We start from the raw sequence: 19,529 nt of genomic DNA, 5'->3' as shown, positions 1-19,529 counted from the left end.
TCTTCGTAAAATACTGAGGGCTCAACAGTTTAAGATCTAGTTTCTGTGTCGTGCTGATTTTTATTTTTTTCTTTTAAATCATCCTGATTTCTGTGGAAAGTTTGCTATTAGGCTTTCTTTTGCTTCCCAGCAGGTATAGTACTGGAATTACCACTATCTGTCCTGTGCAAGGCCAGGATTTGGACTTTGATCATCCTAGGGGTTCCCTTCTAATTCAGAATATTCTGTGAATCTCTGTTCTATGAGTTGTCCAGCTTTTTTCCCTCCAGTAACTCAGCTGTCTAAGATAAATGGAAATGAAGGCATTTGGAGTACTTTGTTTATTTGTGGGCTCCTCAGTATAAGATACTGACTTCCTGGAGTGAGTTCAGCAGGATGCCAAGATGAAGGCTGGAGCACATGAGAAACTGCTGTTTTAAGATGAGCAGGCTTAGAAGGGAGAATTTGTTGCTCTCCTCACCTATTCAGTGGAAGAATGTAGAGAATACAGGGACAGAGTTCTCTTGCAGCTGTGTGCTGAGAGTGCAAAGAGCAGTGGACACAAGCAAAAAGATAAATTAATAATAAATATTAGGAAAACAGTTTACAGTGTGGTAGTTGAACTTGGGAAAGGTTTGACCAGAGAGGTGTGCAGAAATTTGCCAGCCAAGATCTTAAGGATTTGTGATTGCCCAGACTGGTCCATGTCTCTCTTGCTCTGAGATTGTCCTTGCTTTTTGTAGAGATCTTTTCCTTTCTACCATCTTTGTCTGACAATTGCTGGCCACTAAACTGCATCTTTCTCATGGCATACATGACAAATGTCTTCTAAGGAGGTGTTTTAAGACCTGTACAGACATGAACAGATCTGTACAGCATGATTGCTTCTTGTTGAACATTTTTTTAAGCTACTCTCTTTGTTTTAACTGTTTGTGTGAAGCTCTGATCTGTTGGATATTCTTAACACAGAACCAAATGGAAACTAACAGGTGTTTTACATCTCTAGTTCAGAGGTGTTAACAGCTGAATCTTAGTTGTAAGATGCTATCCAGCCTTAAAAAAATAAAAAATAAAGGCATTAAAAAATTAAAGGCAAACCATTGTGTATGATAATGGCACTGTATTTTTGAGTTTGGTATCTTCAGAAACCAAAAAGTAGCATGTTGTGTATTGGTTACAAATATACGTTAGATAGCAATGATGAGAACCTCTAAATTCTCAAGGCAGAGAGGACTGACGGAGGTCAGTAACTTTTGTATACAAACTGCTCAAACTCTAAAACTTTGCTGTCTAGTTTGGTCAAATACACATACGTTAGTAATAGTATTGCTGTTAAAACATATTGTATTTATGTGGGTTGTGAGTATTACACATCTGATTGGTTGAATGTGAAACCTGGTTACGCAATTGACATTTAAAGACTCAGCCTTACCTTTCCAAGGTATTAACCAACTATCTAACATTTTAAGGATTTTTAAACAGTATCATTTTAAGTATGTACTCTTTTAAAAGTCCTCAGGAAAATTAGAAATGCTAACCAAGGCATTAATGTTGAATAAGAAATGCTTGTGTAGAACTCTATAGGAGTGACTGTAGAAATCAATGTGAAAGGATGTTAAGGGCTGACAAGGTGCTGTTGAAATGCTTGTGAATGTTGCAGACTAGTTCTTTAGGAGAAGGGAAAATATTTTGAAACATATATTCAATGACTTGCAGTTCCACAAGTGAAGTTTCTACTTTACTCTAAGCATTACAGTCATGGATATAATAGGGAATTAGCTCTAACTTTTACGTTCTAGTTTGGATTTGCTTTCTTTTAACAGCAAACAGTAAGATAAACATAACTGATAACACAGATTCTGTCAGTTGCTTTTTTATTTTTCATGAGGTAATTTTGGAGTGTGTAAAGAAGAAATGACAGGCTCTGTGATGGATCATAAAGAACTGAAAGAGTCAGAAGTAAAGAACAACATCAGTGACAATGGTCATAAAGTAAATTTGCTTTTTTCAAGTGAGGAGTTTGAATTTGCACTTTTGATCTAGTAATTGTTTTTCATTTTTTCTTTATTGATTTAGCAATAGAAGTAGTACTGTATAACTGGTGATTTAGTTTTATTCTATGAGGAAAAAATACAAATGATAATTTTTATGACAGTCTCCATTTCATTTTTTGAGGCATAGTAGTCTCATCTAATGACTGTGGATTGTGAGTGTGTAGATGTTTTAAATCATTCTGAAAATACATCTTAACTGTGAGAGTTCCTTTTCAAAGTTAGTTTGAATATAGGGATCTGGGTAAGAACGGTTTTCTTTTCAACACAACTGAAATCCAGAAGTCAGTGTAAAATTTAATACCTAAAATTTTTCGACTTGTATTTTAACTAGTGTTTCTTGACAATCCATAGGTCTTACTCCTACTACATTGAGGTGTCCATGGATGAATTAGACTGGATTCGGGTTATCGATCACTCTAAATACCTCTGTCGGTCCTGGCAGAACCTGTATTTTCCTGCCCGTGTCTGCAGGTTAGTTCATCAGTGTAATATACAGTGGCTGACTAATTAAAGAATGTAGGCACCAAAATAAGTTGCTGGATTTCGCTGCTTCATTACCTATTTCTGAAAATGTGTTGTATCTCAACTTTTATCAGCTATGCTAAAAAAATAGTTTATCTTGGTTTATATAGTTTTATAATAGTTTATTCTTTTCTAATATTCATGTAATTGCTACAATGCAGGCATCCAGTTTGAAAACTGTGGTTTATTCATACCTACCTATCTCCTTCTTTTTTTTTTTTTTTTTTTCTTTTTTTTCTTTTTTTTTTTTTTTTTGAATCATATCCACCTTTTTTGCAGCTGATGCTGGGGTTTTTGCACTCAGTAGTAAGCATCATTCCTTGACTGCCTAAATGTTTATAATGCACATACATACTTACTGTAGCACTTGAAAATGTATTTTTATGTATTATGTATTTTCTACTGTGCACTGTTTTAAATAGTTGTGAAAGAGAGAAAGGGGAAAGTTAGGACTAAGGAGCTTTGTGGAACGCCTCCAATGTGCCATTTTGGTTGCCACTATATAGGAAGGATATTAAACTATTAGAGAGGGTCCAAAGGAGGGCAACAAAGATGGTGAAGAGCCTTGAGGGGAAGCTGTATGAGGAGCAGGCAAGCTCACTTGGTCTGTTTAGCCTGGAGAAGAGGAGAATGAGGGGAGACCTCATTGCAGTTACACCTTCCTTGTGAGGGGAAGAGGAGGGGCAGACACTGCTATCTTCTCTGTAGTACCCAGTGACAGGACCTGAGGGAATCACCTGAAGTTGTGTCAGGGAGGTTTAGGATGGATATTAGAAAAAGGTTCTTTAGCCAGACGGTGGTTGGGCATTGGAACAGGCTCCCCAGGGAAGTGATCACAGCACCAGCCTGCCAGTTCAAGAAGCATTTGGACAATACTCTTGGGCACAAGGTGTGATTCTTGGGGATGGTGCTGTGCAGGGACAGGACAGGGACTTTGATGGTTCTTGTGGGTCCCTTCCACATCAGCATATTCTGAGATTCTGCCATTCTGTGAAAATGACTATATGGGTTTAAGTGTTGTTAGAGTAGTGATGGTTTTTTTAACTGTAGGTGTTGGGAATTCTTCAAGAAGCTGAAAACCACATTGAAGCAGTCTCATTGAAAAACTGATTTGAGCTAATTGATAGGGAGAATACAACCTGTAGATACCGAGATGCTGTCATCATTAGGTTTTGGGTTATAGACCCTGAGAGGAAATGACCTGTATTGTAATAATTATTCTGTAGACATAAACTTTTTAATTGGCACAGCAGCTCTTGGAATCTCCATGGAGAGAAGTGCTTTTTCCCAAAGAAATCCTGTTCTTTTCTACAAATCTCTGCTCCTCATTATCATACTCAAAAAATGGTAGGGGATTTCTTGGAGGTGCAGCTTATTTGAAGGGCAAGTGGAAGAACTAAAGAGAAAGTCATGTAGCAGCCTAAATTTATGAGCACTTATTGTTAAGGAGCTGTAACCTTAAGGCAAAATATGAATTCTCATCTGAGTCACCATAATAATTCAGTATAGTTTAGATAAGATTTTCTGTAATCTTAATTTACATCAGTGAATTGAAGCCTATGTTGACGAGTTCCACATTAAGAACTCCTTATTTAATTATATTAATATAAATTGCTAGGTATTACTTGAAGGTTGAGTCTCCTTTGATCAGCAATTTTGATGAAATTCCCTCCAGGAGAGAGGCTTTGAGCAGGGGAGGCTATGTACACCTAGATATTAGTATTAGAGACTTACTTATTTGTCTTTTTAATCAATAATCTGTTCAGAAAGAAGTATGCAAGGACTACTAAACTTTTCTTTGTCTCCAATTTCAGTGTTTTGTAGTAATGTATTTAAAGTAGTTCTGTTTACTTAAACAAGTTAAATTAGTTATTTCCCGTATACTAACATACACAAAACAGAAATCCTAATATACATAGCATTTTCTTGTCACCTAAAAAAGAGGTGTTCTCCAGTCTTGTGAGCACAGATTTAAAATATGAGCTAATAAGAGATTGTCAGAATGTATTCCTTTAATATTTGATATTCTGTTTTGCAGGCATGTTGTACATGCTTATCAAGGGGCAGATATGTTTTAAATGTTTTATATGCTCTGTTTTGCTCAATGCTGCTTCTGTTGTATAGTCTTATTTTAGTGTCTTAAGTCCCAGTGCCAAAATTTTCCTGTTAATGGACAACAGTACAGAGGAATGGAAGCATCATGTTATGTTTTGTCTTCTTGCCATTAGTTTTGGCATTTTACTCTTTTTGTCTTACTAATGCAGATAACATTTTTGGAAGCAATCACTTAGGGAACTATGCTGCAAATTTTTCAAAATTTTGAATGCATTTTTAGTAGATAATCATGGACTAAATACCTTACCAGGAAGGTCTTAATCAGGTGGTGGTTTGGGATTTTTTCTTACTTAAAAAAATTATTTTAGCTCAAAGTGCTTTATGAGGTCACTGTGTAAGATGTAATTTTGAGGTGCAACAAAGAATTGAAAAGTAGAATTATTGGCTGTGGTTTTTTTATTTGCATACCTTTGTCCAAAGTGAGGGAGTAAAACATATACAGGTTGTTGAAGGACAGCCAGTTGTCTGATACACCAGAGCAATTGTTCATAGGTTATAAACAGGATATGAGCCCTGCAACATTAGGCAGGGTTAGTTGCCTTTTTGAGTTACCATTAGTTGTAAAATGTGAAAGCTGTCAATGTCTGAACTGTTATGTTCATCTAAGTTTTAAGAAGCTACTCAAGCATTTCCATGAGCATAAAAATTGATGGAGTGTGTCTTTTATTTGCATGTATACAGGTTGGGGTTTTTGTTTGTCTTTTTGAAAACCTGTAACTACCCTCTTAAGCAAATCTATCCATATTCAATCTTACAATCAATACCTTTTCCCACAAGCTGGATAAAAAAATGCAACTTTTTGGCCATTAGTTGTTAAATAAAATAAATAATTTGTGTGACAGTGAATTAAGACCAATTCAGCCTCCTTAATGAATCATTTTTCATGAGTGTCATAGTCTCTATGATGATTTGATTTTTTTGATACATGGAGCATTATGGAATATTTACAGTAGTGTTTGAGTTAGGTGTCGCTGTTAGGTTGGATGTGACATATACACACACACACCTGATAAGGATCTAAGAAGAAAAAGTTTTTATTCTGTCTGTTCTCTAGCTTATATACTCTTAACAAAGCATGATCTTAAGTCATGAACTACATCACAATAACTTACTATATTCATTGGTGCAAAGCAATTAGCGTCAATATAATTGGCAAAAGTTTTACAGAAATTTAATAAAGCACTTATGCACATAGTCTAACTTAGAAAATTTTCATGTATCTTTTTTAATCTTTTCCCATGCTGACAGCCTTGTCTTGCTACAGATACACTCGAAAATCATCAATTGTTGTTTCTTCTACTAACTCAGCCTTTGCTTACAAAGCCAGCTGTCAAACCCCTCCATAGTTAGGGGCATTGTTATGCTTCCCATGAAAGATAATTTGTATTTGGCAAAGCGCATATCAAACCATTCAAACTGATTAGGCAAAGTCAAGTAATGTGAGAAAACTATTTACACTCTTGGCTTCTTCCTGTTGCTTACATGCTCCAGTCTGTCTTGATATGTTCAAAGTAACTTTTGCCAGCCATAACCTCTGTTAGATTAACAGGTGAAAAAAAGTGGAAGGGCAACAACCAAAGACTGAAATTCTAGAATAAAATGAAGGTGAGAAGATTGTTTGTGCTTTCTAACACACATCAGATAATTTGTTATTTGTAGAATGTAATTCCTGATTTAGATAAACAAGCTAATTTGTACAAAGATTACTTGTTCAGTGTCAAAGCTTAGTATAACAAGTAAGAGGGTGTTGCTGTATTTAGAGGGGTTTTAGTAAAAGAAAATATTGAGTATAACATATGGGTGTTTTATTAACATAATTGTTTTAGACTTCTAATTTTTGCTTTAAATCCTTTTAGAATACATTATTCTACCATCTTCGAAAGTGGAACAGTCATATACTGTGCAGAAAAGGCAAATAAGAGAGAAAGATTGATTACAGGGTAGTTTTTCCCCTCGACTTTTTTTTTTTCAATACATTAGTGCATTTTTTTAGAATTTCTTTTGGTCCTGCTTTCTTTGTTTACACTTTTATAGCAACTTTCATGTAGAGCTGAAAACTCTTTAGAGGGAATAGAGGACATAGAAAATGTTCATGTAATCAGGTTCCTGTGGAAGTTAGGACCAAGTGTCAGGTTCATAGTTATTCCATCTTCCTCTTGTAGTAGTGAATATTAAAACTGCTAAAGGTCTTTGAGCAGGTAATGCTGTTTTCTGTTTTACCCTTCCCATTTTTTTCATCCTTTCATTTTTGTTTTGTGACTTCATCTTTTTACTTCGTCCTCAACCACAGTATTTGAAGAACTGCATTAAAAGAATTACAAGAAAATGAAAAATTTTGAGGTTTCATAATAAGACAGATGTAGCCACAAGGTGTCACTACAATAAAAGTTTAAAAGACTTTATTTCTGTTCACACATATTGATGAAATGGTCATTCCTACTGTGTGCTTTTTTTTGTGTGTTAAACTTCCCAGATTTACAAAATAATTCTGGTTTGCTGTTTATGCTAGAGAGGGAGCAAGTACAGAGTTAGTACATAAAATCAGAAGGAAACCTTCAATTCATTTTCCATCTTTAGTCTGACACTGGATGATTCTGTGTTTTGATTGGGGAAGTATTTCTCTGACCAGACCAATTTATAGTCTGAAATCAATGCCATTTTGTCAGTAATCCCAACATTCAAAAATAGATTGAAAGGATAAAGAAATCAGTTTTTGTCTGTATTTGCTATTATTGTCTTAGCTCTTTTTGTGATTATAATAATGTGATTTATCAAAAGGAAATATTAATTATTACTGCATAAACATTTGGTCCTAAAGTATGTTTCTATTAAGAGAACTAATAGATGCCTGTAGAAGCATGCTGTACATTTAGGAAATTATTTAAGTATATTCTTCTTCCTGATTTTTAAATCTGCTTTAAGCTGAAAAATCTTGAGGTTTTCTAGTACTAGTGTGTTGAATTAGTAGTGATATAAGGCCTCTTTGTTTCCCTTAAAGCACTTGGCTACTATAGAAAGTGTGACACTACTATAGAAAGTGTGACATTAGAATTATTTTGACTTTAGAAGATGTATTTGTATTTTAGATGTATTTATTGGTGCAGAAAAAATTACTTGCCTTTCCTTTTATTAAGCATTGATGATACCGGGTGGATTTTTTGTTTAGTGCTTCAATAGTTTTTGCTACTAATGATTACAACATTTGTAATCCTCTGTTTGAGTGAAGACAAATTAAATTGTAGACCATGTCTTCTGAACATTGAAAAAATACAAGAAGAGTAAATTTTTCAGTACTAAGGTAATTCTAAACTCAGACACGCTAGTAGTTGTGCACAATTATTTTGCGTGTAATGATATGCGAGGAGATGTGATTTTCAGGTGTAGGCTAGACAAAACATTTTTCTTTGATTCTGCTCTTAATCAGGTAGCCTCAGGTAACTGTAGTAACTTCTTCTGGTGGTGCTGCAGTAATTTTATTTTTCTTTGTCTTTCATAGAGTCACTGAAATTAGCTACTGATTAAGCAGCAGTATCTCACTTTCAGCCTTACCAGTAGAACTCTGACAACGTTATCTGTTATGGATAGCCATTTTGCAGTTTTCCTGAGCTTGGTGGAATCTTTGTAGATAATAACTTGCCAAAAGACATTCCAAGTATTTACGGTGTTAAAACAAGTGAGAAGTCAGCTCTTGAGGAACATGCAGTTGAAGTATTGTCCAACATACTTGAAATAAACAGAGGGGAAAGAAGTGCCTGCAGATTTAATTTAGCACTGAGATTGTTTTTTATGTGTTGTTTCCGAGTAGGGAATGGTGGTGTTCAGAAAAAGCATGGAGACATCCAAAATAAGCTTTTGAACATGGTTTTATCTTAAAATGAAGCCCCGCTGCATCACTGACCTAACTAGAAAACACAGACTAAGAGTTGTTGACAAGAGCTTGGTTAGGCCTTCTGGCAGTCTGAAAAGTACATGAAAATTTTTTAATCAGTAAGTCCTTAGTATCCTTATAAGAGGACTTCATGCAAATGGAATTATTAAACTTGGGTAACTGAAACCATCTTTACCTTAGTTTCTGCATCTAAGAAATACAAATAGCTGCACAGGCAACATGTTGATTAGTTACTTTATCGGTACTGTTCTTTGGGAAGCATTGACTCTTGTGTAAATATTTTATTTCTAACTGTGCAGATACACTGGTGTTTGTGAGTTTATGAAGAAATCCCAACCTTGCTGCATAATTCAAATTAGCTTTTCTTTCTGGATTTCTGAATAACTGAAATTATTTCTGGATTTCTGGATAACTGAAATTTTAAAATCTTATCCTGAATCTAATACTGTAAGTAATAACAGTAATAATGTAATGTCCAGAAATAAGTAAAAATTAACTTGATTTTTGTTACAGAAACATAGTAATAAACAATAAAAGTAATTTTGAAATGTTACTCCAAACCTTTGAGGCTTTTCATTGACATTTTCAAAAATCAATTTTCATTGCAGGCAGTTTTCTTTTTTGTTTTGGAGGTGGGGAACAGAGCTCATAATTCTTTCTTGTAAGATGTGATCATATTTAGGAGTCTTTATTGGCATGTTTCCCATACTTTGCCTTTTAACTGTGAAACAGGAGGAAATGGTTTCCTGTAGTCTCCGTTTTAGTGAATAGCTTCTGCTTGTTTATCTGTCTATCAGCATTTAAACATCCTTTTTTCTCTTCCAGTAGGTTTTCATTCTGGTGTTTTTTCTTTTCCTAAGAAAAGGTGATAGTCTGAGCTTTTTCAAACAATGTGGATCATCTACACAGTATCAAGAAAGCTATTGCCTCATCTGGATTTGAGTGTTTATTGATTTAAAATATCTTTTTCTTCATTTCAGGTTATGTATTCTTTTGATCTAAACTTACACTTCTAAATTCAGCTCCAAATGTACTCCCAGTGATACAAAAGCTTATTTCTCTACAGGAATAATCAATAATATTTTTCATCAAGAACTTTATCAAAGCAGTTTTTTTCTTCTCAGATTCCTTCTCCTGTCTGTCATAGCAATTTCAATTATCCTAACCTAAAGAGCCCATCCCACCACTGAGGAAAAGTAAAAAAGCTAGTGTGCATTTAAGCTGTTGATGACAACCTGCCAGACAACTTATCAGCTGAAAATGACTATTTGTCTGAAAAAGTGCCTGTGGAGGGTCAATATACCTTGTATAGAAATACCTGAGAAATAGGGAGGGCCTGCCAATCCAGTTTGTTGGACATGAATTATAAAAAAAATTGTAATATATTATTTTCTTTTTGCTTTATGGTTTGGAAGAAACAATTAAATTTTTAAGAGACCTAGATTACATATTTCTCATGCTTGACATAATAATAAGTTTTTTTGTAGTATGGTTAGAATTTCTTTAGTCTGAATTTTGAGGTATTCATTTTGGGTTTCTTAAACTCTAAATTGTTTTGAGTTCTGTTATCAGTGTTTCACCTCATAGATGAGGTCTGATGTATGTGAAAAATATCATTAATTCTTCAGCCTGACAGTGATGCATAAAGATACACCTAAATGCTGAATTATCAGATGTTGATGATAATTCTACAGCAAGCTGTATTTTGAAGTTAATGTTGCATAAGACATGTGTGTTTAAAAGGCATCTTAAGCACTTCTTTTCTTTAAACTCTCTTCTGTGTTTTTTGTTGCACTCCAAGAGATGGAATTAACTGTGAAAACTTGCCATGCATATTTACAAAGATAGGCTTTTCCAAGAAGAAATCATGCTGTGGCAAATTTGTAAGAATTCTGGTTTATTTTACTTTGTTCATCTGTGATGACAGTCTCTTGAAGTTGTTTCATGCCACTGTGTACAGCATTTCTCTGTTTCCCATTTCTTAGCAGATAATGGGCATTGTTTTCCCATGTGTGTCTGAAATGCTGTACCACACTTAAAACTGCACATTATGAATATTCAGATTTTTTGCATTAACCAAGTTATGCACTTATGTGGATTTACTTCTCAATGTCTAAGTTTATGAAGTCATCTGTCAGCCAGCATTAGGCCAGTCTTAGCTGTGGAATAATTTGGATGATAAAAATTATAAAGCAGATTTGTCTGTGATTAAACTTGATTCTTTGTTCACAAAACTCAAGTTATCTTTGTTGCAGCAGAAAGGTAAGAGTGAGAGTGGAAAAGCCTTAAAGTAAACTACTTTTCAGTGTCCTTTTTCTCTGCAAAAGAAGCTCATGCAACTTGTCTTGAAGTTAAGATTCTTGGGCTTGGCCTGTATTTGCTCCTTCTCATCTCAGTTTCAGTTGTGAGGATGGGGTTGATGGTTCCATTTGATGCAGCTTTAAATAGCTTTTAGAAGGAATATTCACTCTTTAATATGAAAGAAGATAGGATACAAACAATTGAAAATGAAAAATCAAACTGAACAAATTATGTGCTATAGAGAATCAAATTTGTAGAAAATAAGATATGAACATATGTATAAGTCTCTTCAACTGACAGAAGGGAGTGAAGGAAAGAAAACAATGGAAGAGCGATTTCTTACTCAGAAGAAATACAATGTTTGGAAAAATCTGCGAGTGAAAAATGTTTTAAGTGAGGTTTTTTTATGGTAGGGTTAATGATAGGAAAACCATGTGGGATTTATGTTTTTAGGCTGCTACTGTACTGGAAGCAGTTACTACTTGTAATGTCTCCTAAAAGAAAGAAAAAACGGTTTTTCAAAAACACCAGATTCTGCATTTGGGTTTTGATTTTTACCACAAAGCGACTTTAATAGCTTTACACTTTCAAGCTTGTTTTTCATTTGTAAGATTGGGACAAATTTTTCTATACTTCATTGCAGATGTAATAAAGATCTTGGAAATTTTAGAGGCTGCAAGTAACATCTTTAGTGATCAATAAAGTAGTAGTTTCATTACTTTTATTCATACCATTGTCTTTCTCGTTTGTATTGGGGAATAACATCTGTGATGGAAGGTGTATTAAGTATTGATTTCTAAATCTGTATTCTGTTCAGTTAAATTGCCCTGTCTCTGATAATGGCAAATAACAAAGTTGGCTAATCAAGCTGCATTTTCATTAAATTTCATTTCATTTCATTAGTCTAAGTGCCCTGTTGACTCAGGTCAGCAGGCACATCACCATGCGTCCAGTCTCTGACCTCGAGAGCAGGAGGTGCTGGTCAGGGAGAGGCTGTGAGCACAGAGTGTGTTCCATCCTCGTACTCCTCTGATCCTGCTAATACATATTCAAAGACAGCTTGGCCGTTCATTTATCTAAGGTCCCTCTCTGACTGTGGTGCTATCAACTGCTTGCAGGTTCTAGTGGCAGCACTTTACAAAAGCTCATTGACCACTGCATAAAAAAAAGTAGTTTCATGCATTTAGACAATTCTTTTGCTACTTTGTTTCTTCTAATTCCAGTATTGTGGGATCTTCTGAATGAAAACATTGCATTCATTTGTTTGACTCTTATTAAGCCCTTGTGAATGTGAAGTGTAGACTCTTCAACCATAACTCTTTGGTTCCATTTATTCAGTTGTTTTTACGATTTTAGGTGGTATTGGCTGTACCTTCTGTGACTCTAGTATGTACTCCTTGAGGTGTGGAGATCATAACTGTATGTGAGCGTTTGAGATTTGTGTGCAGCAAGCTGTAACAGTGTAACAGAATAGTACCGTTTTGTTCTCAGCACCCTTCCCAGTGATGTGCAGTATTTCAGTCATCCCCCCTGCTATTTGACTACCCAAAAAAGTTTACTTTCATCTGCAGACTTGGAGGCTGCAATAACAAGAATATCGGCTTATTAGCTCCCAGGCTACTTAAAACAAGATTAAAGATTTCTCTACTTCTGTTCTTGATATTTGACAGTACTTTGCAAATGAAAACTTTTTTGGCTTTCACACAGTTATGTAAGTAACTGTGAGTCAAATGAGAATTCCAGTTTGGTTCAATTTTTAAAAGTAAGATGTGGTAGTATTTCTTTGAATTTGATGCACAGTATGCAAAGATTAATTCTGTAGCATACTTTAGAAGCTAAAATCAAATGGAGGGAGATGAGTTTTTCTGTTTGGTTGGTTAGTTGGTTTGGTTTCTTTTTTGGGGTTTGTTTATTTTCTCCAAAATTTTTTCTCTAAGCCTATCCAGGGAATTTTCTTAAGTTATACAATACCTATTTTGGGGGAGGGGATAAAAATACTGGTTTTTTTTTTTTTTTTTTTTTAGTTCATAACTAGAACTAGTGAGACATTCTGAAGTTAAAATAATTTTTTTCTTTCATTTCCTCCTATGTAGACTTGAAATGGGGAACTTTTTCAGTTGTTTTGGAGTTTACCTTAAAGTTATTTGATTCTTCAGATGTGTAGGATTTGTAGTGGAGTATTTTATGCTAATTTTCTTTGTGATCTAAGATTACATATTCATTTTCCCATTAACTGATCAGACACCTCTGCTCTTTTTATATCACCAAAATTTGGATAATAGAGTTTAAAAATAACTTTGTGTAAGAAAGCAATAGCTGGAAAGAGTAATGCATTATTGTTTCTGTAACAAGCTTTTTAGACCAGAAATTATGGGTTTAAATGTCACATACTTGGACATTTGAAAAACTTAAGAGTAAATTACGAATACGTAGTATTGAGGCATACAATAAATCTTAACTGTGCCTTAGGGTATTTTCATATAGCAGTTGTATTCCCTCAGTGCATAGTACTAAGTTTTTATCTGTAAGATTTTCTTCTAATTTCTATTGAGCTTGGCTTCTTAGAATTGTTATTTTTATTGTAGTATTGGTAGCCAGACAATTAAAATTTTTTTTTCAGTTTTGCTAATGATGTTAAAGTTTTATTTGGGGTTATTTTTATTTTTTTTTTTTTTACAAGAGAATTCTTGATTTTGACTTAATAGCTAGGAAAATGAAATCTGTGTGAAATACTGTATATATCTGCATAGATACTTCTTCCCATTCAGATATTATTTCATCCCTTCTTTTTTAAGGGAATGATTTAATGTATATTTAGATGAAAACTGATTTTAAAACTTCGATAGATCAAAATAGGGTGAAGGCCTAGAAGACATTATTGCTGATGATTCCAGCTTGTAGTAAATTATAAAGCATATGTAACAGCTGTAAAGAGAGATTACTTCCTGAGTCATATTTCATGTTGACTTCATAGGTAAGTGTGTAAATGAAAGGGAAACAAATTGTTTCAATATAGCAAATCTATATTATTTCTTTGGAGTGAAAATGAATGAAATTGAAATAGTTCACTCTTGGGTGAAACTAGAGACTATAAATGTCTTTTATTCTCTTGGTGTGGATTGACATAATGCAGATTAGTAGTAAGAGTATGTTTCTCATATCATCAACAGTTGTCAGATATGTTCACGGGTATTGAATTATAATAAATAAAAGGGGTTCACTGTACTCACAGGTAATTTACAGAGAAGAATGTGCAGTCCATCTTTTTAACAGAAGCTACTGTTCACTGCTAGAAAATTTATTTTTTCAGACTCCCTAATCCTTTTTTACTCTTTATATTGTGGAAACTTTGTAGTTACCTCTGCTGTGTCTGCACCATCTATGCATCACCTGATTTCTGGGTGAGGTAGATAACTCAAGGCTCTTTACCAGCCTCTGGCACGTGGGCATGTGTTGGCACCATCACATCTGGCACCTAAGTGGTTGCCCCCATAGGTGTCTGGAAGTAAATATAATAATGCCTGAGGTCATCAGCATATTTAGAATACTTTGTTTCTGCAAAATTTTTGGGCTTCTTGAATTAAGGAACAGTTTCTAGGTTAGAATTCTCAAAAGATGCATATTAGATACAATATTCGTTTGTGTCTAAAATTAATCTGAAAAGTCATTTAATAACTGGGGGGTTGACTGAACATTTTATTCTGTTCTCTAAGCTTATTTAGTGCAGGTTTCTTTCAAAAGTTACTGCTGAAGAATCCTTCAAATCATAGGCTAAGAAAAATTGTAAAGCAATGTGTGGAATGTAAACTGTGTGCCCAGGTTGGCCCATTAACTTTATTAACTTTGGCAAATACAGGACCTCAATTAAAAATGTGATGTGTGTATTGGGATGATTCTATGATACATTTTTTATGGATGGTGTAGCATGTAAGAGGAAGTAGAATCACAGAATCATTTAGGTTGAAAAAGACGTCTTAGATGGAGTCCAGCCATTAACCCAGTACTGCAAAGTCCACCACACAGGTGCCACATCCACACATATCTGTTAAGTAAGTTCAGGGACAGTAATTCACCTGCTTTGCTGGACAGCCTGTTTAAAGTACTGTTCTAGAACTGTTCTTGAGCAACCTCTTGAATTTTTGGAGGATTCAATTTATAGTTTTTTTTTAATTAACTGATTTCCAGATAGATCTTCTCTATCTACTCTCTTTGAACTTACTTCATACTTTTTCTCTATTTGTACTGTGAATAACCAGTGTTAGAGCCGTTCAAAACCAAACTGATTTACTAGCTACATTTGAAAAAAAAATTGCAGGGGGGAAAGATAAATCTAAGCACTGAAGAGCATCTATTATCCCATTTTATTTTAAGGTAAGCTCAGTAGTACATTATGTAAAATTGCCATTTTGGTGAAATTCATAATCTAATCTTTATTATGTAGCTTTATGGCTTACATTGTATGTAACTGCTGTGATGCAGTATTAAAAGTTGAATATATTTGTTCTCTAATTCTTTACCTAAAATGGAAATGTTTCAGTATGAAAATGTTGTAGTCATTATTAATTTCTTAAGTGCACGTGGGAGGAATGGCTATTGATCTAACAGATTTAATAGTTTGTGTTCAAAATCTGTGGAATAGAAGTAATATTTTACATCTGAGTAACTGCCGAGTGTAATCCTTCAGGCAGAATTCTGAAAGCAGCTGTAAAACTGGAAAATTACCTTCTTTTCTTTTTCAGGCATAACTGCACTTGAATATCTTTGTTCATTTTAGCTTCTAGTGAATTATGTCTGCATAAAGAGCTAAAATATGTATTATTTCACTCAGGTAAGAATTTGGTTTATCTATTAAAATTAGAAACTGTGTGCAGTTACCATGGAAATTACTTGAAGTAGTAAAGAAAACAGAGGTCACCAGTGGAGTCACAAACAATGAATGGAGAATGCTTTTGTATGAGGTGCATAGGATCATGCTGATAGAATGCGACTGAGCTTTTTAGTGATCTCTGCAGGTTTTTTATCTATTTCTAGTGGCCTTTTTAAAGGAGAGGATAGTTGTTTCTGGAGTCCTCTGAACGTCTTTTGGTTTACTTCCTTACACAGTTCGCTCCTTCTCCTTCTGACTTACGGTTTTCAGAATCCATAATTGCTGCTTCAGACACTGGCTAGAAAAAATGTCTTCACAGTGCTACGGAGCTTTCCTACCCACATAGTATTTTAAGGAGAATTTTTATGTTTACCTTGTAGTTAATCTTGATTTATGGGTCAGGAAAACCATCTACTAATATGTCAGTTCTTAGTTATCTATAAGCTCTAGCCCAGTTAATAAAATAGTTTCATGAAAGTTGGCTAAAATATTCTTACACTGAGTGAGCAAAAGTTTCACTAAGATGGAATAGACTAATGTGTCTCATCTTAATGTTGCACAACTTGCAAGAGAAGAGATATATATAGAAATTAGCATCACTCATGCTTTTTTTTGTGGTTTATTTTCTTGTGCAGGATGTTTTAGGTATTCATATGTGATGTTTTAGAGTGAACTTGTTCTGTAATAATTATAGGCAAATATTTTCAACATTCCACTTCAGAGGTATTAGATCTGGAAGATAAAATGGGTATAAAATAAAGTAGTAAACACCTATATGAAGAACAAAAATGGAGAATTCTTACCCAGGTATTCTGAAATACACTTGTGCTTTTCACAAAGCTTGGAGGTACAGGGGATATGTGGTCTTACAAATAAAGTTGAAAATTTTATTCTTTGTAGAATTATGGCCACATTTCAGTGTCAGAGGAATTGTCATTCATAGTTACTGTAACATTAGAGCTTTAATGAAGAATATTTTATTCCAGGGTCACTGTAGTAATTTTTGTGGCCCATTTTCTAGAATACAGTTTCTGACAATTTCCAAAAGAACAAATTGAACAAGTGCTTGTTCTCTGGGATGCTAGAAGATGCATTTCTTTTTGACTCTGCTTTCCTCTTTACCCCACTTTCTGTTGAGCAAGTTAAATGCAGCAGTTCATTTGCACATTAACAATGTATTTGCAACGTTGCATTCTTTTCCCTGGCCCCGCACAGCTCCAGAGAGCTTGGAATGGCGCTGCTTCTCGGCAGGACTTGGGGACGCCGCTTGCTTCCCGGCGCTTCTGTGTTCCATGCACCGGGGATGGGCTGGCCGTGTTCTGCTGCTGGGTGCAAGGGGCGAGACGAAGAAGGAAGGAACTGTCCACTCTGTCCGCGTGGTTGGCTGGAGAGTTTTTATTGGCGCATGGAGCTGCAATGGAGAAGTGGTGCTCTCCAACACCACGTGGACAAAATGGCAGCGAGCATAGAACGGAGTGGGGTTTTACAGGGGGTGGGCTGAGGGAGGTGCAAGGCCCCCTCGCCCAATGGGGGCAGGCTATGAGGGTGTGACATGGACCGGGGTGGCCAATGGGGATGCAACAAGGGCAGACACGGGGCTCTGGGGCAAGTGGGGTTGCGGGGACGGGGTAACCGACAGGGAAGTCTCAAGAAGGAGCAGGGGGTGGTTGCTGGAGTTGATCTGGAGCTGGACACCGCAGGGGGAACAGGGGTGTACAAAGGGGTACACAGAACTGGCTAAGTAATACATATCAAAACCCCTAATCTGAACCCAAAATCTGGGATGCAACATGTATTGATGCTCACATTCTTCCTCTATTGCTTTGGAGATCCTTATAGTTAAAAAAACCTGTTAATTCCTTATTTAATCCTTTAAATTCTTTTCCAGGCAAGGGCTAAATTGTAGGTGGTTTTTGATGCTCTTAATTCTCTGCTGAGGTAGTGCCAGATAGTTTAAAGCTGTCTTACATTTGTGCCTTTCTTTTGTTTTTAGTTTATCCAGCATGGCTTAATTCCTTAAATGTGTTCTTACCTGTAGACAGATGTGGTAAAGATGACCGAAGCTCATCAGTAATTTCTTTCAGTAAAACTGAGACCTGGGTCATACTGCAGGAAGAAGGGAGGGAAGAATAAGGAGTAAAAGTTTCATACTTGATGTGGGAAAGGCCTTAATTCCTCACTGGAATCAGCTGGTTTTATTCTGGCAGCATCTTTCTGTCCTGAACTGCGAAGATACTTAAAAAAATTTGGACAGCTAGGTGAATGCTATGGTCAACCATGATACAACAGCTTGTAAATACTGTGTTAATTTAAGGTAAAATGGATCAAATGGTTTCAACAGAATTAGAAGGAATGTTTTGTTGATTTGAAAATGATGGGATAGTTGTGTTAGATCAGATTTGGAACTGTTTCAGTAAATTAAATGACATATACATGGCAGGCAGTCAAGATTATTTGTAAAGTTTCTTTGTGTATATTTGGATAATATAATGGATTAATACATAAATACAGGATAATAAAGTACCTGCCAATGTCACTGATTTATTCTCAGAAGTTTCTATCAGAAAATCAGCCTGATAATCACTGTATTTAAAGGGGAAAAAATGCTGCACTGTTCTATTTCTTGGTCCAAATTTTGTAGCTCTTAAAATTAAAAAAACACTATTTAATCCTATTTGAAGGCAGCTGGCATTCTCCAGCCTTAAACATACAGTGTCAGCCTGATAGGGAGATTACATAAACTTTTAAGAACTGTGAAGCTTGTGAGTGTCAGAAGAGCCTGGGCAGAAGGCAGGAATAGGAGGATAGGAGGATAAGCTTTTAAAATAAAGAAAACCTTTTGAACTGAGAATATGAGGCAAAGGGCAAAGTAAGCTATATGCAGAAGGTATGATTAGGAGCAAGTGTCACATGCAAATCACAGATGTATGGCCATGCAAGACAAGGCTGGAGAATGCTTAGGAAAGCTGAACAAACTTACGTAATTTATCATTCAGCTTAGAAATTATGTTTGTTTCTAATAACTATTGTTTTAAACCTTTGAAACAGTAGTGTATAGCTGTATATAAAAATTAATGGACTAAATAGTCTCAGTGGCTATTCTTTAGTCATATAATGTCCTTTTACATTTTGGCCATATCCATCCTATAAAACTCCATTCAGCTTTCAGAATGTATTGACTGTACTTACTGCCCTTGGGTGGAATAGCTTCTGGTCCATGTGGACCCTCACTGAAATAGTGCTTGAGAAGGGAGTGCCAGTTGGGCAGGGCTAGAATTACGTCAGGGACAGGCCTACTACATTAACGGTGTGGGCAGCATATCTGCTTCCATTTTCAGATGACCTCAAAAACAGTTACTGTAGCCAGAATAATCCTGAGACTGAATTCTGGGAGAGGTTTTCTTTTGCTTTTGTGCAGAATGACTGCTGTGTAGAATAGAGGAAAAGCTTGGAGGTAGCAGGCCTAAAATGGGGGCTATCAGGTCTAGTGAGAGCATAGTTTTGGTTCGCTTGAACAGACTTTTACAGAGTGTGGAACCTCTTTGCGTGAAGTTCAACTCATTAAATAATTAATTTGGAGTACTTTGGTTGTCGTTTTTCTGTTGCATCAAAAGCATCTCAGTGTAAGCTGTTCTATGACACAATAGATATGTATGTGAGCCGTACAGAAATTTTGGGTTTCTGTTATGATACAGAATGAAGTAATAAAGTATGTGACTGATAATTTCTTTAGGTTTCGTAGAGTGCATTGCTTTTTTTTTTTTAATACGGGTCATCTAAAAATTCCTTTAGCTGTATCTTG

The 19,529-nt window shown here is 35.4% G+C and overlaps 1 protein-coding gene across 1 annotated transcript in view; it reads left to right on the top strand.

Moving 5' to 3' along the window:
* Positions 1-19,529, top strand: part of BTBD9 (BTB domain containing 9) — a 109,528-nt gene that overhangs the window by 6,425 nt on the left and 83,574 nt on the right. Inside the window, exon 5 of the mRNA XM_068185479.1 lies at positions 2,385-2,504. Coding sequence (XP_068041580.1) covers positions 2,385-2,504 — 120 coding nt within the window. The remainder of the gene's footprint in view (positions 1-2,384; positions 2,505-19,529) is intronic.

This window comes from Anomalospiza imberbis, chromosome 3, assembly GCF_031753505.1.
Source record: "Anomalospiza imberbis isolate Cuckoo-Finch-1a 21T00152 chromosome 3, ASM3175350v1, whole genome shotgun sequence".
Taxonomy (NCBI): domain Eukaryota; kingdom Metazoa; phylum Chordata; class Aves; order Passeriformes; family Viduidae; genus Anomalospiza; species Anomalospiza imberbis.
Note: the sequence above shows the minus strand (reverse complement) of the source record. Positions and strands in the feature narration are given on the sequence as shown.